The 25,667-nt window shown below is 44.0% G+C and overlaps 1 protein-coding gene across 1 annotated transcript in view; it reads left to right on the plus strand.

Annotated features, from left to right (window-relative positions):
* The window catches only part of LOC124274735 (glutamyl aminopeptidase-like), a 31,402-nt gene that overhangs the window by 5,077 nt on the left and 658 nt on the right, over positions 1-25,667 (plus strand). Inside the window, exons 3-15 of the mRNA XM_046710108.1 lie at positions 7,545-7,658; positions 8,645-8,779; positions 9,656-9,721; positions 10,216-10,281; positions 14,520-14,701; positions 15,411-15,511; positions 19,860-20,008; positions 20,630-20,685; positions 21,391-21,538; positions 21,799-21,883; positions 22,920-23,002; positions 24,093-24,169; positions 25,392-25,502. Of these exons, the coding sequence (XP_046566064.1) occupies positions 7,545-7,658; positions 8,645-8,779; positions 9,656-9,721; positions 10,216-10,281; positions 14,520-14,701; positions 15,411-15,511; positions 19,860-20,008; positions 20,630-20,685; positions 21,391-21,538; positions 21,799-21,883; positions 22,920-23,002; positions 24,093-24,169; positions 25,392-25,502 (1,373 nt within the window). The remainder of the gene's footprint in view (positions 1-7,544; positions 7,659-8,644; positions 8,780-9,655; positions 9,722-10,215; positions 10,282-14,519; positions 14,702-15,410; positions 15,512-19,859; positions 20,009-20,629; positions 20,686-21,390; positions 21,539-21,798; positions 21,884-22,919; positions 23,003-24,092; positions 24,170-25,391; positions 25,503-25,667) is intronic.

The raw sequence follows: 25,667 nt of genomic DNA on the forward strand, positions 1-25,667 counted from the left end.
TGGGTTTTAGGGCGACTTGGATCTTTATATCGGAAGACTCTATGGTGTGGTATGGTATTTGGGTTTTAGGGCGACTTGGATCTTTATATCGGAGGGTCTATGGTATGATATGGTATTTGGGTTTAGGGCGACTTGGATCTTTATATCGAAGGACTCTAAAGCATGGTATGGTATTTGGGTTTTAGGGCGACTTGGATCTTTATATCGGAGGGCTCTACGGTATGGTATGGCATCTGGGTTTTAGGAAGACTTGGATCTGTATATCGGAAGGCTCTATGGCATGGTATGGTATTTGGGTTTTAGGGAGACTTGGATCTGTATATCGGAGGACTCTATGGTGTGGTATGGTATTTGGGTTTTTAGGGAGACTTGGAACTTTATATCGGAGGGCTCTATGGTATGGTATGGTATTTGGGTTTAGGGAGACTTTGAACTTTATATCGGAGAGCTCTATGGTATGGTATGGTATTTGGGTTTAGGGAGACTTGGATCTTATATCGGAGAGCTCTATATGGTATGGTATGGTATTTGGGTTTTAGGAGACTTTGATCTTTATATCGGAGGGCCTCATGGTATAGTATGGCATTTGGGTTTTAGGGCGACTTGGATCTTTGTATCGGAGGGGTCTATGGTTTGGTATGGTATTTGGCTTTTAGAGCGACGTGGAACTTTATATCGGAGGGTCTATGGTATGGTATGGTATTTGGGTTTTAGGGCGACTTGGATCTTTATATCGGAGGGTCTATGGTATGGTATTTGGGTTTGAGGTCGACTTGGATCTTTTAGATCGGAGGACTCTATGGTGGGGTATGGCATTTGGGTTTTAGGGCGACTTGGATCTTTATATCGGAGGGCCTCTATGGTATGGTATGGCATTTGGGTTTTAGGGAGACTTGGATCTTTATATCGGAGGACTTTATGGTATGGTATGGCATTTGGGTTTTAGGAGACTTGGATCTTTATATCGGAGGGCTCTATGGTATGGTATGGCATTTGGGTTTTAGGAGACTTGGATCTTTATATCTGAGGACTCTATAGTATGGTATGGTATTTGGGTTTTAGGGAGACTTGGATCTTTATATCGGAGGGCTCTATGGCATGGTATGGTATTTGGGTTTTAGGGCGACTCTGGATCTCTTATATCGGAGGGCCTCTATGGCATGGTATGGCATTTGGGTTTTAGGGCGACTTGGATCTTTATATCAGACGGCTCTCTATGGTATGGTATGGTATGGTATTTGGGTTTTAGGGCGACTTGGATCTTTATATCGGAGGACCTCTATGGTGTGGTATGGCATTTGGGTTTTAGGGCGACTTTGGATCTTTATATCGGAGGGTCCATGGTATGATATGGTATTTGGGTTTTAGGGCGACTTGGATCTTTATATCGAAGGACTCTAAAGCATGGTATGGTATTTGGGTTTTAGGGCGACTTGGATCTTTATATCGGAGGGCCCTATGGTATGGTATGGTATTTGGGTTTTAGGGCGACTTGGATCTTTATATCGGAGGACTCTATGGTGTGGTATGGTATTTGGGTTTTAGGGCGACTTGGATCTTTATATCGGAGGGGTCCATGGTACGATATGGTATTTGGGTTTTAGGGCGACTTGGATCTTTATATCGAAGGACTCTATGGTATGGTATGGTATTTCGGTTTTAGGGCGACTTGGATCTTTATATATCGGAGGGCTCTATGGTATGGTATGGTATCTGGGTTTCAGGAGACTTGGATCTGTATATCGGAGGACTCCTCTATGGCATGGTATGGTATTTGGGTTTTAGGGCGACTTGGATCTTTATATCGGAGGGGCTCTATGGTATGATATGGCATTTGGGTTTTAGGGCGACTTGGATCTTTATATCGAAGGACTCTATGGTATGGTATGGTATTTCGGGTTTTAGGGCGACTTGGATCTTTTATATCGGAGGGCCTCTATGGTATGGTATGGTATCTGGGTTTTAGGGAGACTTGGATCTGTATATCGGAGGACTCTATGGCATGGTATGGTATTTGGGCTTTTAGGGCGACTTGGATCTTTTATATCGGAGGGGTCTATGGTATGATATGGTATTTGGGTTTTATAGGCGACTCTGGATCTTTATATCGGAGGACCTCTATGGTATGGTATGGTACATTCGGTTTTAGGGCGACTCTGGATCTTTATATCGGTGGGGTCTATGGTATGGTATGGTATTTGGCCTTGAGGGACCTTGGAACTTTAAGTATCGGAGGGCCTCTATGGTATGGTATGGTATTTAGGTTTTTAGGGCGACTTGGATCTTTATATCGGAGGGTTCTATGGTATAGTATGGTATTTGGCCTTTAGGAGACTTGGATCTTTAGTATCGGAGGGCTCTCTATGGTATGGTATGGTGCATTTGGGCTTTAGGGAGACCCTGATCTTATATCGAGGACTCTATGGTATGGTATGGTGATTTGGGTTTTAGGGCGACTTGGATCTTGTGTCGGAGGGCTCCCCATGGTATGATATGGTATTTGGGTTTTAGGGCGACTTGGATCTTTATATCGGAGGACCTCTATAGTATGGTATGGTATTTGGGTTTTAGGAGACTTGGATCTTTATATCGGAGGGCCTCTATGGCATGGTATGGTATTTGGGTTTTAGGGCGACTCTGGATCTTTATATCGGAGGTCTCTATGGCATGGTATGGTATTTGGGTTTTAGGGCGACTTGGATCTTATATCAGACGGCTCTCTATGGTATGGTATGGTATGGTATTTGGGTCTTTAGGGCGACTTTGGATCTTTATATCGGAGGACTCTATGGTGTGGTATGGTTTTGGGTTTAAGGGAGACTTGGATCTTTATATCGGAGGACTCTATAGTATGGTATGGTATCTGGGTTTTAGGAGACTTGAATCTGCATATCGGAGGACTCTCTGGGTGTGGTATGGTATTTGGGTTTTAGGAGACTTGGATCTTTATATCGGAGGGGTCTATGGTATGATATGGTATTTGGGTTTTAGGGGCGACTTGGAAACTTTATATCGGAGGGCTCTATGGCATGGTATGGCATTTGGGGTTTTAGGGAGACTTGGATCTTTATATCGGAGGGCTCTATGTCATGATATGGTATTTGGGTTTTAGGGGCGACTTGGAACTCTTTATATCGGAGGGCTCTATGGTATGGTATGGTATTTGGGTTTTAGGGAGACTTTGAACTTGATATCGGAGAGCTCTATGGTATGGTATGGCATTTGGGTTTAGGGAGACTTTGATCTTTTATATCGGAGAGCTCCTATGGTATGGTATGGTATTTGGGTTTAGGGAGACTTTGATCTTTATATCGGAGGGCTCTATGGTATAGTATGGTATTTGGGTTTTAGGGCGACTTGGATCTTTGTATCGGAGGGGTCTCATGGCATGGTATGGTATTTGGGTTTTAGGAGCGACTTGGAACTTTATATCGGAGGGGCTCTATGGTATGGTATGGTATTTGGGTTTTAGGGCGACTTGGATCTTTATATCGGAGGGCTCTCTATGGTATGGTATTTGGGTTTGAGGTCGACTTGGATCTTTAGATCGGAGGACTCTATGGTGGTATGGTATTTGGGTTTTAGGGCGACTGGATCTTTATATCGGAGGGCCCAATGGTATGGTATGGCATTTGGGTTCTTAGGAGACTTGGATCTTTATATCGGGAGGACTTTATGGTATGGTATGGCATTTGGGTTTTAGGGCGACTTTGGATCTTTATATCAGACGGCTCTATGGTATGGTATGGTATGGTATTTGGGTTTTAGGGCGACTTGGATCTTTATATCGGAGGACTCTATGGTGTGGTATGGTTTTTGAGTTTAAGGGAGACTTGGATCTTTATATCGGAGGACTCTATAGTATGGTATGGCATCTGGGTTTTAGGAGACTTGAATCTGTATATCGGAGGACTCTGGTGTGGTATGGTATTTGGGTTTTAGGGAGACTTGGATCTTTATATCAGAGGGGTCTATGGTGGTATGATATGGCATTTGGCTCTTTAGGGCGACTTGGAACTTTATATCGGAGGGCCTCTATGGCATGGTATGGTATTTGGGTTTTAGGAGACTTGGATCTTTATATCGGAGGGGTCTATGGTATGATATGGTATTTGGGTTTTAGGGCGACTTGGAACTTTTATATCGGAGGGCCTCTATGGTATGGTATGGTATTTGGGTTTAGGGAGACTTTGAACTTGATATCGGAGAGCTCTATGGTATGGTATGGTATTTGGGTTTAGGAGACTCTTTGATCTTTATATCGGAGGGCTCTATGGCATGGTATGGTATTTGGGTTTAGGGAGACTTTGAACTTGATATCGGAGAGCTCTATGGTATGGTATGATATTTGGGTTTTAGGGCGACTTGATCTTTATATCGGAGGGCTCTATGGTATGGTATGGTATCTGGGTTTTAGGGCGACTTGGATCTGTATTTCGGAGGACTCTATGGTGTGGTATGATATTTGGGTTTTAGGAGACTTGGATCTTTATATCGGAGGGTCTATGGTATGATATGGTATCTGGGTTTTAGGGAGACTTGGATCTGTATATCGGAGGGCTCTATGGTATGGTATGATATTTGGGTTTTAGGGCGACTTGGATCTTTATATCGGAGGGCCTCTATGGTATGGTATGGTATCTGGGTTTTAGGGAGATTTGGATCTGTATATCGGAGGACTCTATGGCATGGTATGGTTTTTGGGTTTTAGGGCGACTTGGATCTTTATATCGGAGGGCTCTATGGTATGGTATGGTATCTGGGTTTTAGGGAGACTTGGATCTGTATTTCGAGGACTCTATGGTGTGGTATGATATTTGGGTTTTAGGGAGACTTGGATCTTATATCGGAAGGGTCTATGGTATGATATGGTATCTGGGTTTTAGGAGACTTGGATCTGTATATCGGAGGGCTCTATGGTATGGTATGATATTTGGGTTTTAGGGCGACTTGGATCTTTATATCGGAGGGCTCTATGGTATGGTATGGTATCTGGGTTTTAGGGAGACTTGGATCTGTATATCGGAGGACTCTATGGCATGGTATGGTATTTGGGTTTTAGGGCGACTCTGGATCTTTATATCGGAGGGCCTCTATGGTATGGTATGGTATCTGGGTTTTAGGAGACTTGGATCTGTATATCGGTGGACTCTATGGCATGGTATGGCATTTGGGTTTTAGGGCGACTTGGATCTTTATATCTGAGGGGTCTATGGTATGATATGGTATTTGGGTTTTAGGGCGACTCGGATCTTTATATCAGAGGACTCCTATGGTATGGTATGGTATTTGGGTTTTAGGGCGACTTGGAACTTTATATCGGAGGGCTCTATGGTATGGTATGGCATTTGGGTTTTAGGGCGGCTTGGATCTTTATATCGGAGGGTTCTATGGTATAGTATGGTATTTGGGTTTTAGGAGACTTGGATCTTTATATCGGAGGCCTCTATGGTGTGGTATGGTATTTGGGTTTTAGGAGACTTGGATCTTATATCGGAGGACTCTATGGTATGGTATGGCATTTGGGTTTTAGGGCGACTTGGATCTTTGTATCGGAGGGCTCTATGGTATGATATGGTATTTCGGTTTTAGGGCGACTTGGATCTTTAGATCGGAGGACTCTATGGTGTGGTATGGTATTTGGGTTTTAGGGCGACTTGGATCTTTATATCGGAGGGCCTCTATGGTATGGTATGGTATCTTGGGTTTTAGGGCGACTTGGATCTTATATCGGAGGGCTCTATGGCATGGTATGGTATTTGGGTTTTAGGGAGACTTGGATCTTATATCGGAGGGCTCTATGGCATGGTATGGTATTTGGGGTTTTAGGAGACTTGGATCTTTATATCGGAGGGCTCTATGGCATGGTATGGTATTTGGGTTTTAGGGAGACTTGGATCTTTATCGAGAGAGCTCTATGGTATGGTATGTATGGTATTTGGGTTTTAGGGCGACTTGGATCTTTATATCGGAGGACCTCTATGGTGTGGTATGGCATTTGAGTTTTAGGGCGACTTGGATCTTTATAATCGGAGGGGTCTATGGTATGATATGGCATTTGGGTTTTAGGAGACTTGGATCTGTATATCGGAGGACTCTATGGTGTGGTATGATATTTGGGTTTTAGGGAGACTTGGATCTTATATCGAGAGCTCTATGGTATGATATGGTATTTGGGTTTTAGGGCGACTTGGATCTTTATATCGAAGGACTCTATGGTATGGTATGGTATTTGGGTTTTAGGGCGACTTGGATCTTGGATATCGGAGGGCTCTATGGTATGGTATGGTATTTGGGTTTTAGGGAGACTTGGATCTTTATATCGGAGGACCTCTATGGTGTGGTATGGTATTTGGGTTTTAGGGAGACTTGGATCTTTATATCGGAGGGCTCTATGGTATGGTATGGTATTTGGGTTTTAGGGAGACTTGGATCTTATATCGGAGGGCTCTATGGTATGGTATGGTATTTGGGTTTTAGGGCGACTTGGATCTTATATCGGAGGAGCTCTATGGTATGGTATGGTATTTGGGTTTTAGGGAGACTTGGATCTTATATCGGAGGACTCTATGGCATGGTATGGTATTTGGGTTTTAGGGTGACTTTGATCTTTAGATCGACTTGGATCTTTATATCGGAGGGCGGTCTATGGTATGGTATGGTATTTGGGTTTTAGGGCGACTTGGATCTTTATATCGAGGACTCTTATGGTATGTTATGGTATTTGGGTTTTTTGGATATCGGAGGGCTCTATGGCATGGTATGGTATTTGGGTTTTAGGGCGACTTGGATCTTATATCGGAGGAGCTCTGGTATGGTATGGTATTTGGGTTTTAGGGAGACTTGGATCTTATATCGGAGGACTCTATGGTATGGTATGGTATTTGGGTTTTAGGGAGACTTGGATCTTATATCGGAGGGCTCTATGGTATGGTATGGTATTTGGGTTTTAGGGTGACTTTGATCTTTAGATCGGAGGGCTCTATGGTATGGTATGGTATTTGGGTTTTAGGGCGACTTGGATCTTATATCGGAGGACTCTATGGTATGGTATGGTATTTGGGTTTTAGGGAGACTTGGATCTTATATCGGAGGACTCTATGGCATGGTATGGTATTTGGGTTTTAGGGAGACTTGGATCTTATATCGGAGGACTCTATGGTATGGTATGGTATTTGGGTTTTAGGGAGACTTTGATCTTTATATCGGAGGGCTCTATGGTATGGTATGGTATTTGGGTTTTAGGGCGACTTGGATCTTTTATCGGAGGGCTCTATGGCATGGTATGGTATTTGGGTTTAGGGAGACTTGGATCTTATATCGGAGGGCTCTATGGCATGGTATGGTATTTGGGTTTTAGGGAGACTTGGATCTTATATCGGAGGACTCTATGGCATGGTATGGTATTTGGGTTTTAGGGCGACTTGGATCTTTATATCGGAGGGCTCTATGGCATGGTATGGTATTTGGGTTTTAGGGAGACTGGGATCTGTATATCGGAGGGCTAACCTGAACCTACCAGTTATCTCCCTTTGTTGTTTCAGTGGTTCGGGAACTTGGTCACCATGAAATGGTGGGATGACTTGTGGCTAAACGAAGGATTCGCTACGTTCTTCATGTACTTTGGAGCCGAGGTTATTGAACCGAACTGGGACATGGTAAACATTGTGCTTGAGGAGATAAATATTTATGTTGGATAAATATGTTGTGTTTTCAGTATAGGGCCAGGTTACTTGTACATTTGCCTTCTCTGAAATGAATCTGGAACCTGCTTGAAGTTTCAATAGTTATATGTGTTACGGTTGTATCTGCTGGTAATCTTGCTCCACATTGAAAACAATATTTTTTCGTCCATTATTCTGTCACAAAATTAAAGGTAAAGTATTTGGTGTTAACTAGGACACGATCTCCAAGTACAATAAGCATCGGCCTCTGGGGATGTGTCCAACTCTATTGTTCATCAAGATATCCCTGCGGTTGACAGAAGCATTGATACGCTGGATTCTTGCCGGGCATTTCTGATGATTCGACGTAGCAAATCGAAGCGCTCGTAATATATAAATTGCCGTTATTCATTTATATTCTATTGATTACTGGCTGGTTGATTTGTTTCTTGCACGCATCAATAGTCCAGCTATATGCCGGCGGGTTGGAAATAACTGGATCAGACAATCCAGTAATCAACATCAAGATCATCGATCTACTTAGTTGGGATATGTGTCAACCAAGTCAGTGTGTCTGACCACCCGATCCCGTCTGTCGCCTCTTACGACAAGCATGGGTTACTGAAGAACAATTCTAACCCGGATCTTCACGGTTCAGATATTGGTGAAGTGGAATAGATTGAGTTTAATGTTTCCAATGGGATGTCGCTCTAAATTAAAGAGTGAGTGAGTGAGTTTAGTTTTATGCCGCACTCGGCAATATTCCATCTATATGGCAGCGGTCTGTATATATTGGAATCTGGACCAGACAATCCAGTGACCAACAGCATGAGCATCGATCTACGCAATTGGGATACGATGACATGTGTCAACCAAGTCAATCGCCAAAGTTTTATTAGCAGATACCCCCAAAGTCGCCTATACAGTAATTCAGCATACACTATAGACTCAATACACTGTGTCTCTTCTGTTTCGTACAGTATAACCAATTTGTCGTGGACGAAATCATGCCAGTGTTTGAGTTCGATGGCCGTGTGACGTCACATCCGGTCTATGTTGACGTGGAGAGCCCGGAAGAGATTGACCAAATATTTGACTCAATCTCCTATAACAAGGTGAGACTGTAGATTCTAAGTTGGTTTGTCTGTATAAAAAAAAGAAGTTGAGTCGATTTTGTCTCCGATAATTATCATACTAATAATAATCATCACCACGAAAATGTGGTGTAGTGGTAAGAGCGTCCGTCCGGAGAGCGGAAGGTCGAGGGTTCGATCCCTGACCGCGTCATACCAAAAGACGTTAAAATATGGTACTTGTTGGTCCCTGCCTGGCGCTCGGCATTAATGGGTACAACAAGGACTGGTCGGCTCGGAGTCAGTATAATGTGTCTGAGTTGGGTATTCATGCTTCACTGCGGCATGGTATCTCAGTGGGCTAGCACTATCAAACCAGCTTACGTCTGGGCTAGTACAAGCAGCCGCACATATAAATACACACGCATGCACGTCGTCATATGAGTGAAATATTCTCAAGCACGACGTTAAACCCAATTTCACCTCACTCACAGTAGCAATAAGAGATGTTCTTCTTTTATTTGTTACACAAATATGACGTACATTGACTGACTACGTAACTATTGTGTAGAAAGTGGAAGACCTTTTATTGAAGCGTGTATCTCACAAAGTATGTCCAGTCACATATTGAGACATCATCTGAAACCTTTGATGTTGTTTTGTATGTGACACATGTCTACAGTTAATCAAGACTAAAGCCACCAGAAACTTAATCAAATACTTCACTGGCTAGCGTTACTCATGCAACCACACACTGCCTGTATTATGGGACTATGGCCTTCATAACGAATGTACTGTCTTTCTATAATTATTATAAAAAAAGACGACGACGACGATTACAATTGTTTAGGACACATAATCTGAGTTAAAAAATTTAAACGCCTAAAGGTGGTTTCTTAATCTCATTTACTTCAACAGGGAGGGTCTGTGATACGGATGTTGAAGTTCTTTATCGGCGCCGGAACGTTCCAGAGGGGCTTGACGGTGAGTGAGTGAGTGAGTGAGTGAACGAGTCAGTGAGTCAGCGAGTGAGTGATTGAGTCAGTGAGTGAGTGAGTCAGCGAGTCAGTGAGTGAGTGAGTCAGTCAGTCAATCAGTGAGTGAGTCAGTCAGTCAGTCAGTCAGTGACAAAGGCTGATAACACGACGATACTTTTGTTTCAGCCTCTTGAATGAGTACATAATCAATGAAGACCCTTTCAGGATTTCAGCTTGAATTGACTTATGTCCACCTGTCAATCATACAACACGAGTGACCAATCAGAAACTCTGATGTACTACAGAATCCTCCATTGTGTCTGACAAGTTCAAACATACGAACTAATCCTGCCACTTATGTAGCATCAAATATTTTCGGCGAAATATCTCTTTGCTTCGATTATTTTGTCGGTGCTTGGGAGTATTTTTTCGTTGTTTCCATTATTTTCTCGTTGCTGCCAGTATTTTTGTATGTTGATTGTTTGGTGACGTCTCTTGCAGCGATATCTCCTGTCCCGCGAATACAGCAACGCCGACCACGACGATCTTTGGGTGGCACTTGGAACGGTGAGCATTGTATACCCAGGGGCAAAAGAAACCATACGTTTGATTTCCAGTCGAATTTTGTCTTTAGTTAGAGATATCATTTACAACAAATTATTTGTACTATTTAGTCAGCATTGAGGAAAACCCATTTGCATGGCTATTCTTTGAAAGACTTTAAAACTTGCAAACGTTTGTCTTTGTACCCGAATGGTGAGAAGTACATTGTGAGATTAAATAAATTTACAACATTTGAAACTTGATATGAATGTAAGATAGCTGCAAATTTATTTCTTACCCCGTTCATTTCCACTTCTGAAAATGAAACAGCTGTCACAACAGGGCGATTCCACGGCGTCCATGAAAAATGCAGAATGCCGAGGTGTGCGCAATAGGGTCTCCTGTAGCGCCCCAGCAAGGCGGTGGCATCTCTAGTAGACGCGGTGGCATCTTCAGTAGACGCGGTGGGGTCGCCTAGAACGCCATGCGACGGCGCGCACTTTGAACATGCACAATGTACGCACTGTTGCTCTACGTTCTGACATTCGCGCAGTAGGGCCGCCGTAGCAACGCAGAAAGGTCTCCTAAAGCGCCACAGGAGCTCTGTGGGCACGCAGCATGGACGCACACGATCGCAGTACGGACGCAGTGGTAGTCGGCGCCGCTTGCACGGAGACCAAACGGAGTCCTTAGTGATGTCACTGCGTCTCTACCGCTTCATACGTCGTTTACACGTGTGTTATTTAGTTTACTGCGCTCCCCAAGAGCTGCCACGGCGATCATTGCGCTCCCCACGGCTCTTGTACCGCGTCCATGAGCGTTGGCATGGCGTTTACAGGGCGTTGTGGTATATATGCAGTCTCATCTTTGTCACCCTCATTTCACCATGACTGAATTTTGCCAGCAAGCCCGGCTAACGTTTTGGGCACGCAGTCAGCATAGTGAACGCACTGTCGACGCACAGTTGCAACTCTTAGCATACCGTCAGCACATTCAGTTGTCAGGAAGATTGTAGTCAATAGCGAGTAGTTCCGCCACGTGCATCAATAAGGGAGGTAATATTCACTTTGCTTCAAACATTCTGCTTCTGATACAAAACGGCCCCTACGATGACCAGTCCTGTGAATACCTTCGCCAGCTCGTACATCTGCATGTACCCACCACGGCTCTTAGATCAATGGATACGTTACGACTGACACAGCCAAGCACTAAAACCTGAATGGATGATAGAGCCTTTTCTGCAGCAGCGCCAGCTCTGTGGAACAATCTTCCAGTCACCCTCAGACGAACTGAGTCCCAATCATCTTGCTCAAAATCTACTTCTTCAAGATGGCTTTTGAATAGAACTCTTTTTACTCTTACTGTGTTTTTAACGATGTATACAACGCCGTTCAGCATCTGTGATGGAAACTAGGTGCTATACAAACCACTTATCATCATTATTATCAATCCGTCGCCTCATGCTGTCAACAAGGTCTTTGAAAATGTCTCGTCCTGTAGCGTTCCAGATTCGAACCAAGGCTGTGCCTAAGTCATCCAAAGTTCCGGAGCGGTGGGGTAGCCTAGTGGTTAAAGCGTTGGCTCGTCACGCCGAGGACCCGGGTTCGAATCCCCACATGGGTACAATATGTGAAACCCATTTCTGGTGACCCCGCCGTGATGTTGCTGGAATATTGCTAAAAGCGGCATAAAACTAAACTCAGTCAGTCAGTCAAGTCGTTTTTCCAACATTAGTACAGATGACTGGATGGAATATTTCAAGAGACTCTTAAACCTGACTGATTTCCCTGTAGATAGCTCTCTCATAGAGCATGTAGACTATACCATTGATAACCATGACGATCAGCTGTGTGATGGTTGTAGAGATGATAATGTAAATAATATTCTGAATGCTGATATTACAAAGGAAAAGACCGCCTCTGTGGTGTAGTGGTTAGAGCGTCCGCCCGGAGTGCGGAAGGTCGCGGGTTCGGTCCCTGACCGCGTCATACCAAAAGACGTTAAAATATGGTACTTGTTGGTCCCTGCCTGGCGCTCGGCATTAATAGGTACAACAAGAACTGGTCGGCTCGGAGTCAGTATAATGTGGGGTATTCAAGCATTCACTGTGGCATGGTATCTCAGTGGCCTTCCACCACCACCACCACCACAAAGGAAAAGATTGAAGCAGCCATAAACGATCTTAAGGAGGGTAAAGCACCAGGACCTGATGGTATTAAAACGGAAATGATTCAGTGTTGTAGTGATGTTTTAGCTCCATATCTGTTAGCTATATATAATAATATTATGTCAACGGGTATCTTCCCATCTGAATGGACTAAAGGTATTATTGTTCAACTGCACAAAAAAGGAAGTTTCGATTGTGTTGATAACTATAGGGGTATATGTTTGATGGATACCGTCGGGAAAATATTCTGCTCTATCATAAATGAACGTCTTAAACGTTTTGCTGATGTTTTTCACAGTATTCCCGAAGCCCAGGCGGGATTTAGAAAAGGTTATTGTACAGCTGATAATATTTTTACATTACAATGTCTTGTACAAAAATATCTCTCTAAAAGTGGTGGACGTTTCTATTGTATATATACTCATGCCAATAATGGTTGTCACCCCCCCATCCCCCCACATCCCCTCTCCCATTAAAAAAAATTGAAGGGGATGACAACCATTATTGGCATGAGTATATGTAGATTTTAAGAAGGCTTTTGATTCTGTTAACAGACATTTACTCTGGTATTCAATAATGAATAAAGGTGTCCATGGTAAATTATTTACAGTATTGATAAATATGTATTCTAAAATAAAGGCATCTGTTAGATTATCGAACACTACCATAACAGAATACTTTGATATCTTAAGTGGAGTTAGACAAGGGTGTGGAATTAGTCCATTTCTATTTTCAATGTTCATTGCTGAGTTTCAATCTATGATTGAGGATGCAGACTTAAGATGTATATTCATAGGTGCAGAATATTAAGAGCTACTTCTGTTATTGTATGCAGATGATTTATGTATTTTCGATGACAATGTCATTTATTTACAGAAAAAGATTGATATTTTATGCAAATTTATGCAAATCATGAGGCTTACAAGTAAATATGGATAAGACAGAAAATATTAGTATTTCGAAATGGTGGTTATTTAAGAAATTATGAGAAATGGAGTTTTGATGGAAAACCACTCAAAACAGCAACGACGTATTATAACTATCTGGGCGTTATGTTTTCCACTAGGTTGTCATGGACAGTGTGTACAAATGCTCTTGTATCAAAAGCCAGTAAGGCTTTATTTGTTATTAAGCAGCTTCAGCATAAATATACAAAAAGTCCTGCTAAAATGTTATTTAAATTGTTGACTCCAAAACAGATTTACAATTTTGTTGTATGGTGCAGAAGTGTGGGGATTTCAGGAAAGATATGTTATTGATAGATTTCATAATAGTTTTTGTAAATATGTTTTAGGTGTAGGTTAACATGTAGCTACTAACGCAGCTTTAGCTGAATGTGGTAGACATGGAATTTATGTAGATTATTACTTGGAATGTGTGAAATATTGGTGTAAATTGTTAAGAATTTACATTAAGAATCTAGATTCTATTGGAAGGAACACGTGGGCTTCGTGTGTTAGGTTATTGTTGAATATGTATGGTTTTGGATATGCGTGGTTTAGTCAAGATATTGGAGATATCTCATATATTTTGTCGTTATTTCAGCAAAGATTAGAAGATTGTGGACAACAAAACATTTTTAGCAATATTACTGTTTCATCGAGACTTGTACATTATAAGTTTATTAAATCATTGTATACAGTTGAATATTATTTATCAAATATTAATAGCAGGGAAGTAAGAAGTTACTTAAGGTTAAATGAGCTTCCTTTACGTTGTAATGTTAGACAATGAGAACCTTTTACTATAAACAGAATATGTAGAATGTGTATTATAATAGTATTGAAAATTAGTTTCACTTCATATTTGAATGTGATGCATATGTTTCTTTAAGAAAGAAGTATATACCAAATTGGGATTCTTTACCAAATATTTGTAAATTCAATAATTTATTGACCTCACATGATGTGAGTATTCTGATTAAATGTGCCAAGTTTATTAAGGAAGCTCTGAAATGTAAATCTGCACTAGTTGAATAGTAATACACGTATACCTGTCAATTGCCATACATATGTATATATGAATTGTATATACTTTTTGTACATGGGCCGATGGCCTACAAACGGAAATATACTCTCTTCACTCACTGTTGCAGCAAGCCGAAGAGGAGAAGAAGACTGCCGTCGTGGTGGACACGATGAAGACGTGGACCCTGCAGATGAACTATCCAGTGGTCACCGTGTCCAGGGCTGGCCCCAAGATGATACGGCTCACGCAGGAGAGGTTCCTGTTTGACCCTGCCTCTTCAGATCCCGGCAAATATGTGTCCCCGTATAAGTAAGACCCCTTTTTATTGAGAATCCCCATTATTCCACACATGATTACTCCGGACACTCTTCATTCCGTACAATAAAAAACTGTTTTTAGAACTCACAAAGTTCTCATTTGGGTACATCTACACTTACCATGTATACTCAAGACCCTTTCTATTTAGGAATCCCCGTTATGTCACACCTCATTAATCCGGACACTCAATATTCCGTACAATTATAAAATGCTTTTAAGGCTCGCAGGGCTCGCATATTGGTACATGTACACTTACCCCAGGTCAATTTCCGTGATTCTCGCGTGATGATGATGATGATGATCTGGAGATTTTACGTGCGCTTTTCTTAATAAATTATCTTCAGCTGTTTTGTGTAAGTTTACATATAACTTTACAAGGTGAACATAAGTTTATGTTTAACTCTACATACGTACAAGATACCTTTAACAGTGCCTGATGCATATGCATGTATATGTCACCTATGCCCTTACGTATTGTACTACGTGATCGGGTGGTCAGGCTCGCTGACTTAGTTGACACATGTCATCGTATCCCAATTGCGTAGATCGATGCTCATGAAGTTGATCACTGGATTGTCTAGGTCATACTCAATTATTTACAGACCGTCGCCATATAGCTGGAATATTGCTGAGTGCGGCGTAAAACTAAACTCACTCACTTACGTATTACTATGTGCTGCGTATATCTCTACGTCTTCAGTTACACCTGGAACATCCCCTTCACGTTCACCACGAGCGACCAGAAGAATTTCGACGTCACTGACGCCGACATCATCTGGATGCTGAGAAACGACACAGCAGGTAAAGGCGGCTTTAGGACGTTCACGGAAACGTTATCAGTTAGCAATACCAAAGCGAGATTATTCAACAGAAGTGACACGGCAAGCCTCTTTTTATGGCCAACGGTGACATTTGTTTGTTAATTGTGGAATACGAGACGATGGGGTAGCCTAGTGGTTAAAGCGTTCGATCGTCACGCCGTCAAGACCCGGGTTCGATTCCCATATGGGTACAATATGTGAAGCCCATTTCTGGTGCCCCCTGCCGTGATATTGCTGGAATATTGCTAAAAGCGGCTTAAAAACATACTCACTCACTCTGAAACAATGGTGGTGGTTGGGTAGCCTGGTGGTTATGTTGGTACTGAAGGGTTTACTGTCAATGTTGGAAACCTATTGAATGCTTTTCGCCACATCATTCGCCTTTGATTACGTAAAACGTAAATATGCTACTTTGGTTGAAAGCTTAATGGTGCTGGTGCGGTGGAGTATCCCAGTGGTGAAAGCGTTCGCTCGTCACGCCGAATACCCGGGTTCAAATCCCTACATCGGTACAATGCGTACAGCCCATTCCGGTGTCCCCTGAAGTGATATTGCTGGAATGATGCCCAGTGCGGCGTAAAACCATACTTATGTATTCACTTTAATGGATGCCAAGATAAACCAAAGTTTTGATTCCTATTGGCCGCCGTGAAAATAGCATAGAAAACACTCACATCTGTGTTCGAGATGACTTTTTGCTGCAGTCTATTTTCAAAGGACGTTTATCTATTAATAGGTAGTGTTCATCGTGACAGGTGGAGATGAGGTGAGGTGAAATTGGGTTTAACGTCGTGCTGGAGAATATTTCGCTCATATGACGACGTGCATTCGTGTGTATGTGTATGTGCGGCTGCTTGTACTAACCCAGACTTAAGCTGGTTTTATAGCGGTAGCCCACTGAGATACCACGCCGCAGTGAAGCATGAATACCCAACTCAGACACATTATACTGACTCCGAGCCGACCAGTCCTTGTTGTATCCATTAATGCCGAGTGCCAGACAGGGACCAACAAGTACCATATTTTAACGTCTGTTAACGTCGGGTATCGAACCCGCGACCTTCCGCTCTCCGGGCGGACGCTCTAACCACTACACCACGGAGGCGGTCGACAGATGGAGATTACAAATGATACTCTTTAACAACAACTGAAGGACAGTATTTGTTAGCAAACCAACAACGCAGTGAAATCAAAAGATGCGGAGATAACGAGTCTATTCATCCATGTTCATGTTCACTGAATATTTCTGATTTTGCAACAGCACCGTCCAAATATTTTCGTGTCTTTCCTTTGAATTCCAGTCTCGGCGTTTTAAATATCCATTTTCAAGGCCGTGTTATGTATAGTTCATTAACTCTTTAAGTTTTTGGTAATTTCTTAACGTCACACTCAGCAATATTCCAGCTATATGGCAGTGGTCTGTTAATAATCGAGTCTGGACCAGACTGATTGACAGCATCGATCTGCTCAACTGAGATACAATAACATGTCAACCAAGTCAGCGAGCCTGACAACCCGATTCCGGCAAACATGGGTTACTGAAGATCAATTTAAACCCGATCTGATCTTCAAGGGCCCTGTCTTAAGAGGCGACGAAAACTGTCGAGGGGATCATCCCAGTTGACTTGATGCATGTCGTCGTAATCTAAGTTTGAAGCTTATTTTATCAAACACTGGATTGTGTGGTCCAGAATCGATTATTTAGACAATGGCAATCACGTCAGCGACTCCAGCCATACGGCAAGCATGGGCAACTGAAGACCAGTCTAACGCGGAACTTCACGGGTCAACTCTTAAAGTGATCATGGCCTGTAGAAGACGACCAAGGTGTTGACTTTGTCTCCTCAAGCTGCGTGTAAAACGGGATTAAATGCCGCGGTCAAGCACAAGTGTGCGTGGCAGGCTGTACAATTCTTGAATTAGGCTGGTCATATAGTGTTAACTTACTGAGATACGATGGCACCGATTAAAATGGATACCTCACTCAGACACTTTATACTATGACCGATTTGACCTGGGTCCCGATCCACAAAACGATTGTAGCGCTACGACATTCGTAAGCCATACTTAACAATAGAGTTACGACAGGTCGTAAGGTTACGAACGCTTTGTGGATCGGAACCCTGGACTTGTTGAGCCCCCTTATTGCCAACCCCACTGAGGGTTGGGACGACCATGGACCAGTGCGCGAAATAAGTTCCAAATTCTGCTAGCTAGATAGTCGGGCTAGCTATGCCTGAAACTACTGCCCAACGAAATAACTCACTAGCCCGAAATTTGAATGTGGAAACTAACAAAAGGTTGCAAAAATAGATGGGAATAAGATATTGTTGACATGACACCGGTTTATCATTAAGCTGTTAATATGATGAACATTTTTATTTGGCCATAATCTTCCATGATTTACAAGTGTATTGTAATTTAATAAGTCGGAGAGAGTGAAATATTTATAAAATGACCCCATGAATATTCTCGAGCCAGTTGGGCGGGTGACTGTGGAGATGTACTTGCCCGACTGGATTTTTACTAGCCACGGGCTAGCGGGCCAGTGGCTATTTTCGCCAACTGCCACGAACATCTGAAAACTAAAATCGCTTTGTTTAACGGGCTCCACGATTACACATAGTGATTATATACACAAAACATGCTTATATTGAATAGACTGAATGTCTACTGATAAAACTCGACAAATATACTGAGTCAAAAAAGAAAATCCACATTCTTTCTTCAGGGCACTATAAAAGAACAAGAGATGGTAAGATGGTTAAATTGTTATTATTTCATTGCAGAGATCTGTGTGATGTAATCGATACACTGACAGTGCCATAATCAGTTCCATTAGGCTACACCGCCGTTCCAAAAAATGGGTATACAGAATGTCAAGTCACAAGAATTAAAATCAAAATTTTTTCAGTTCAATATCGTGTATGGCCACCCCGCGCATTCAACACTGCCAAACACCGTCTCCTCATCGACTGCCTGATGCTTGTGAACACGTGGTTGGGGATTCTGCGCCATTGCTCTTGCAAGGCAGCGCCAAGTTCCTGCAAATTCTGAGGCTGGTTCCTAAGACCACGAAGCCTTCTCCCAAGTGCATCCCAAACGTGCTCTATTGGATTAAGGTCAGGGGACTTCGATGGCCAGTCCATGACGTTGATTCCAGCGTTTTGAAGGAAATTTCGTGTCAACATCGCGGTATGTGGCCGAGCATTATCATGCTGGAACTGTAGGCCTGGGGCATGAGGCGCCATGAAAGGAACGAGTTCAGGGGTGAGCACCTGGTCGCGGTAAGCAGCAGGTGTGAGGTTTCCACGGATGACCAGAAGTCGGGAACGGTCGTTCCCACAGAAAGCACCCCACACCATGCAACTTCCGCCCCTGAATCTGTCGACTTCCTGTACACAACATTGGGCATACTGTTCACGACGTCGTCTCCAGACTCTATGCCTGCCGTCCGCGAATCTGATGGTAAACCTGGATTCATCGCTAAAGACGACTCGATTCCAGTCTCTCTGGGTCCATCGGAGGTGACGTTGGGCCCACAGCAGACGTTAACGTTGATGAAACGGCGTCAATATTGGGCCACGATATGGACGTCGAGAATGGAGATTGGCAGCCCGCAACCGATTTCGAATGGTCTCTGAGGACAGTCGACCTCTAAACATCTCAGCCCTGGTTCGTTTAGCCGGCAGAAATCTGTCACGTAGGTGACGTAGGACGATTTGACGGTCATCTGTTCGTGACGACACACGTGGACGACCCGACCTTGGGCGATCAGAAGTGGTGCCAGTTTGTTGTAGACGACCTCGCAAGTCATACACAGTACGACGGCTGCATCCCATTGCTCTTGCGACGTCAATAACTGATCTTCCCGCTTGCAACATGCCAACGGCACGTTCACGTTGCACATTTGACAATCGTGGCATTTCAAGTACCGTCAGAACTGTGGTTTAAAAATGTTTTTTTAATTCTTGATGCAAATGCAAACACGTGCATATGAAAAAAAAACTTCGATGCGAAGATCACGTGATTGACTGCACGTGCAAAACCTTATTTGGGCACGTGCAAAACCTTATTTGGCACTAACATCATTTGCACGACGAATGGATGGGTTTGAGTGGGTTTTGCTAACGTTTTTCTAGAGTCGAAAGGTAGGGATCCCATTTCGGATACATAGATGTATCATCAGAGAAAAATTATTCATTATTTTTTAAATTACATTTTGTGAAGTTTCTTTTTTGACTCAGTATATGTACACGTTCTCGTATTTGAAAACTATTTCTTATAAGGCTGAGATCATCGAGTTGAGTGGCACATGTACATTTCAGATGTTTATGACACCACCGTTACGATACCGGACCCGAGCGATGAGTCGAGTTGGATTCTGGGTAATATCCGTCACCATGGTTACTATCGCGTCAGCTATGATGAAGACAACTGGAAGAACATCATCAAGCAGCTTAAAGAAAACCACGAGGCAAGTAGCTGTGAAATAAATGTTTTAAATCATTGTTCAGTTTGGTGAACAGTTCTGAGAATCAATCCACTCGCTTGGCAGACGATGACATGCACCAGAATACCTTCATTTCATGCGATTGAACCTTCACATAGCCTGTATGATCCAAAGTTGAACCGATCGGTCGGTCGGCTTACGAAGCATATTTATCGGTTTATATTTTTTTAAATAAAAAGGATAAAAAATATATCAATATTTGTTCATATTTGATCGTATCTACATCAGAAAAAAAGACAAAACCAATATTCCAGCTACGTTACAGCGATCTGTACATAATAGAGCATAGATCAGACAATCCAGTGATCAACAGCATGAGCATCAATCTACGCAATTTGGAACCGATGACATGAGTCAACCAAGTCAGCGAGCCTGACGATTCGATACCGTTAGTCGCCTCTTGCGACAAGCATGGATGGCTGAAGACCACCTCCTTACAGCTGCAATAGTGATGAGCAGCGTTAAACAACAATCAAAACAGTTGTTTTATGTGCCCAAGGCAGGTAACTCTGCCTTTGAGGACTTCAACCCGCCCCATTCCACCTTTTGCCTACCATTGATATTCATACATCTTTGTTTTTACAGGTGATCATTCCAATAAATCGAGCTCAGATCATCAACGACGCCATGGACTTAGCCAGGTAAAAATGCCAAACCAGTGACTGATATTATGAACACCATCCCTCGCCGTCACAGTACCACGACTTGCTTTGACTACCTCCTTACCTCCAGAATCGTGGCGATCGGTGTTGGTATTTATCAGACAACCAAAAATTGACTTCCTGTATTACACACATTTAAGTTCGTTAATCTCTCGTCGCTATATGGACCCGTGAAGGTCCGGGTTAGAATATTAATCTTCAGTAACCCATTCTTGTCGTAAGAGGCGACTAACGGGACAGAGTGGTCAGGCTCGCTGACTTGGTTGACACAAGTCATCGGTTCCCAATTGCGTAGATTGATGCTCATGCTGTTGATCACTGGAATGTCTGGTACAGACTTAATGATTTACAGACCGCCGCCATATAGTGTTAAGTGCGTGTTCGTGTTCAGAGAATCCTGACTTCATGAAGGTAGGAATAAGGGGGCGGTGGGGTAGCCTAGTGGTTAAAGCGTCCGCTCGTCACGCCTAAGACCCGATTTTGATTCCCCACATGAGTACAATATGTGAAGCCTATTTCTGGTGTCCCAGAAGGGATATTGCTGGAATATTGCTTAAAAACGGTGTAATATGAAATCACTCATTCACTCATGCACCGCAGCTAAGGTCTGCGCAAGTCACCGACATGGCATTCAGCACTCACTCTCTATGGCTGATAATATGTTTGGTCGATCCGTGTTTTAAGGGCTGGTTACCTGGCGCAGCTGACTGGATTACAGACACTGGAATATCTGTCGGCGGAGTTGAACTACTACCCGTGGAGCACGGCCCGAGACAAGCTGGTCTACATAGACACCATGATCCGGGACACCGAGATATACCCCGCCTTTCAGGTAGAGTGAGTGAGTGAGTCTGTCTGAGACAAGCTGGTCTTCATAGACGCCATGATCCGGGACACCGAGATATACCCCGCCTTTCAGGTAGAGTGAGTGAGTGAGTCTGTCTGAGACAAGCTGGTCTTCATAGACGCCATGATCCGGGACACCTAGATATACCCCACCTTTCAGGTAGAGTGAGTGAGTGAATCCGCCCGAGACAAGCTGGTCTACATAGACACCATGATCCGGGACACCGAGATATACCCGCCTTTCAGGTAGAGTGGTGTGAGTCGGCCCGAGACAAGCTGGTCTACATAGACACCATGATCCGGGACACCGAGATAGGACCCCGCCTTTCAGGTAGGTAGAGTGAGTGAGTCGGCCCGAGACAAGCTGGTCTACATAGACACCATGATCCGGGACACCGAGATATACCCCGCCTTTCAGGTAGAGTGAGTGAGTGAGTCGGCCCGAGACAAGCTGGTCTACATAGGCGCCATGATCCGGGACACCTAGATATACCCCGCCTTTCAGGTAGAGTGAGTGAGTGAGTCTGTCTGAGACAAGCTGGTCTACATAGACGCCATGATCCGGGACACCGAGATATAACCCGCCTTTCAGGTAGAGTGAGTGAGTGAGTCTGTCTGAGACAAGCTGGTCTTCATAGACGCCATGATCCGGGACACCTAGATATACCCCACCTTTCAGGTAGAGTGAGTGAGTGAATCCGCCCGAGACAAGCTGGTCTACATAGACACCATGATCCGGGACACCGAGATATACCCCGCCTTTCAGGTAGAGTGAGTGAGTCGGCCCGAGACAAGCTGGTCTACATAGACACCATGATCCGGGACACCGAGATAGACCCCGCCTTTCAGGTAGAGTGAGTGAGTCGGCCCGAGACAAGCTGGTCTACATAGACACCATGATCCGGGACACCGAGATATACCCCGCCTTTCAGGTAGAGTGAGTGAGTGAGTCGGCCCGAGACAAGCTGGTCTACATAGGCGCCATGATCCGGGACACCGAGATATACCCCGCCTTTCAGGTAGAGTGAGTGAGTGAGTCTGTCTGAGACAAGCTGGTCTACATAGACGCCATGATCCGGGACACCGAGATATAACCCGCCTTTCAGGTAGAGTGAGTGAGTGAGTCGGCCCGAGACAAGCTGGTCTACATAGGCGCCATGATCCGGGACACCGAGATAGACCCTGCCTTTCAGGTAGAGTGAGTGAGTGAGTCGGCCCGAGACAAGCTGGTCTACATAGGCGCCATGATCCGGGACACCTAGATATACCCCGCCTTTCAGGTAGAGTGAGTGAGTGAGTCGGCCCGAGACAAGCTGGTCTACATAGACACCATGATCTGGGACACCGAGATAGACCCCGCCTTTCAGGTAGAGTGAGTGAGTCGGCCCGAGACAAGCTGGTCTACATAGACACCATGATCCGGGACACCGAGATAGACCCCGCCTTTCAGGTAGAGTGAGTGAGTGAGTCGGCCCGAGACAAGCTGGTCTACATAGGCGCCATGATCCGGGACACCGAGATATACCCCGCCTTTCAGGTAGAGTGAGTGAGTGAGTCGGCCCGAGACAAGCTGGTCTACATAGACGCCATGATCCGGGACACCGAGATAGACCCCGCCTTTCAGGTAGAGTGAGTGAGTCGGCCCGAGACAAGCTGGTCTACATAGACACCATGATCCGGGACACCTAGATATACCCCGCCTTTCAGGTAGAGTGAGTGAGTGAGTCGGCCCGAGACAAGCTGGTCTACATAGACACCATGATCCGGGACACCGAGATAGACCCCCTGCCTTTCAGGTAGAGTGAGTGGAGTCGGCCCGAGACAAGCTGGTCTACATAGAGACACCATGATCCGGGACACCGAGATATACCCCGCCTTTCAGGTAGAGTGAGTGAGTGAGTCGGCCTGAGACAAGCTGGGTCTACATGAGGCGCCATGATCCGGGACACCTAGATATACCCCGCCTTTCAGGTAGAGTGAGTGAGTGAGTCGGCCCGAGACAAGCTGGTCTACATAGACGCCATGATCCGGGACACCGAGATATACCCCGCCTGTCAGGTAGAGTGAGTGAGTGAGTCGGCCCGAGACAAGCTGGTCAACATAGACACCATGATCCGGGACACCGAGATATACCCCGCCTTTCAGGTAGAGTGAGTGAGTGAGTCGGCCCGAGACAAGCTGGTCAACATAGACACCATGATCCGGGACACCGAGATATACCCCGCCTTTCGGGTAGAGTGAGTGAGTGAGTGAATGAGTGAGTCTGAGACAAGCTGATCCAGATGAACGAGACAATCACAGTATCCATTATATAAGGATAACGTTCTCAACTAAATGTACTAATCCGTACTAAATTGAGCGTTCGCTTGTCACGCCGAAGACCCACGTTTGATTCCCCACATGGGTAAAATGTGTGAAGCTCGTTTCAGGTGTTCCCCTCTGTGATGTTGCTGGAATATTGCTAAAAGCGGCGTAAAACCATACTCACTCATTCATTTAAAAACGGTTGGTCCTTACTTACAATAGCTTGTCTGTTTCAGGAATTCCTGAGATCGAGCAGCGACGCAGCCTTCAGGTTTTATGGTTTACGGACGCCAGCAGAAGGACAGATAGAGTCGTAAATATATTGGTTCTCTCAAACATTGTGAATATTGAAGATAGCTAATTTGTTCGCTGATCTCCCATTCTTCAGACAGTCATTCTGCAGACAGCTTAAAATATTTAAATACTTCAGAAGTTATCAATGTTTATATTCCATGCAACAGTGCAAAGAAAGAAAAATAATAATATCTGAAAAAAATGTAAAAGTTACTACTCGGGCGATATAAATGTATGTATGAATTATGTACTATAGGCCTGTGGCCTCTTCAGTACGGAAAAAACTCTCTACTCTCCTGAGCACCGAGTAGGCTAATTAAGCTGTTTCATTATTGCTGTGTGGTGAGGGTTATTAACCCCTCTCTTCAAGTGTCTGAAGAATAGGAGGACACCATTTGTTAGGTTCAGAATCTTCTCAGAATGTTATCCAATGTAGTGTCTGAAATCGAACTGTCTGACACTGTAGCTTGATCGCATAGAAATGTGTCCGGTAAGGACTGTGGTGTCTTCAATCGGACTGTCTGACACTGTAGGTTTGCTGCTCAGAAGGTGTCCAATACCAACTGTTGTTTCTTCAATACGACTAACCGACAACTGTCGCACGTGTCAGGCACTGTGGGGGTTGTCACATAGATTTGTCCAATGCAGGTTCTGGTGTAATTAATCAGGACTGTCTGGCTATGAATATTTGCTGCTTAGAAAATTTGTCCAGTACGGACTGTAGTGTATTCATAAAGACTGTCTGGCATTGTAGGTTTGCTGCTCCGAAAGTTGTTAGTACAGATTGTCTTCATTAGGGCTGTATGGCATTGTAGGTTTGCTGCTCCGAAAGTTGTTAGTACAGATTGTCTTCATAAAGACTGTCTGACAAACTGTCTTCATCAGGGCTGTCTGACATTGTAGGTTTGCTGCTCCGAAAGTTGTTAGTACAGATTGTCTTCATCAGAACGGTCTGGCATTGTAGGTTTGCTGCTCCGAAAGTTGTTAGGACAGATTGTCTTCATAAAGACTGTCTGACAAACTGTCTTCATCAGGGCTGTCTGACATTGTAGGTTTGCTGCTCCGAAAGTTGTTATCACAAACTGTCTTCATCAGGACAGTCTGGCAGTGTAGGTTTTCTGCTCCGAAAGTTTTTAGTACAGACTGTCTTCAATATGACAACCTGACATGGTAGGTTTCCTCCCCAGTAAGTTGTCCAATACGTACAATAGTGTCTTAAATATGACAACCTGACATTGTAGGTTTGCCCAGCGTGAGGTGTCCACTGCAGCATGCAATGTCTACAACCAGGACTGTCTGCAGGAGGCCAGGGATCTGTTCCTGGCATGGAAGGACAACCCACAGGATAACAAGTGAGTCGACCACAGCGAGAAACACCGACAGGTTTAGATACGGATTTCCACTATAACCAGCCCTCGATATATCACCCATTATATGAAGGCTTTATGCCAGATAACATTCGATTTGGGGTGTATTTTTAATCGAACGTCTTTAGAATAGATCGGAGAGTGTCTGCA

The sequence above is a fragment of the Haliotis rubra genome, unplaced genomic scaffold, assembly GCF_003918875.1.
Source record: "Haliotis rubra isolate DU_JTF1 unplaced genomic scaffold, ASM391887v1 Scf194, whole genome shotgun sequence".
NCBI classification, from domain to species: domain Eukaryota; kingdom Metazoa; phylum Mollusca; class Gastropoda; order Lepetellida; family Haliotidae; genus Haliotis; species Haliotis rubra.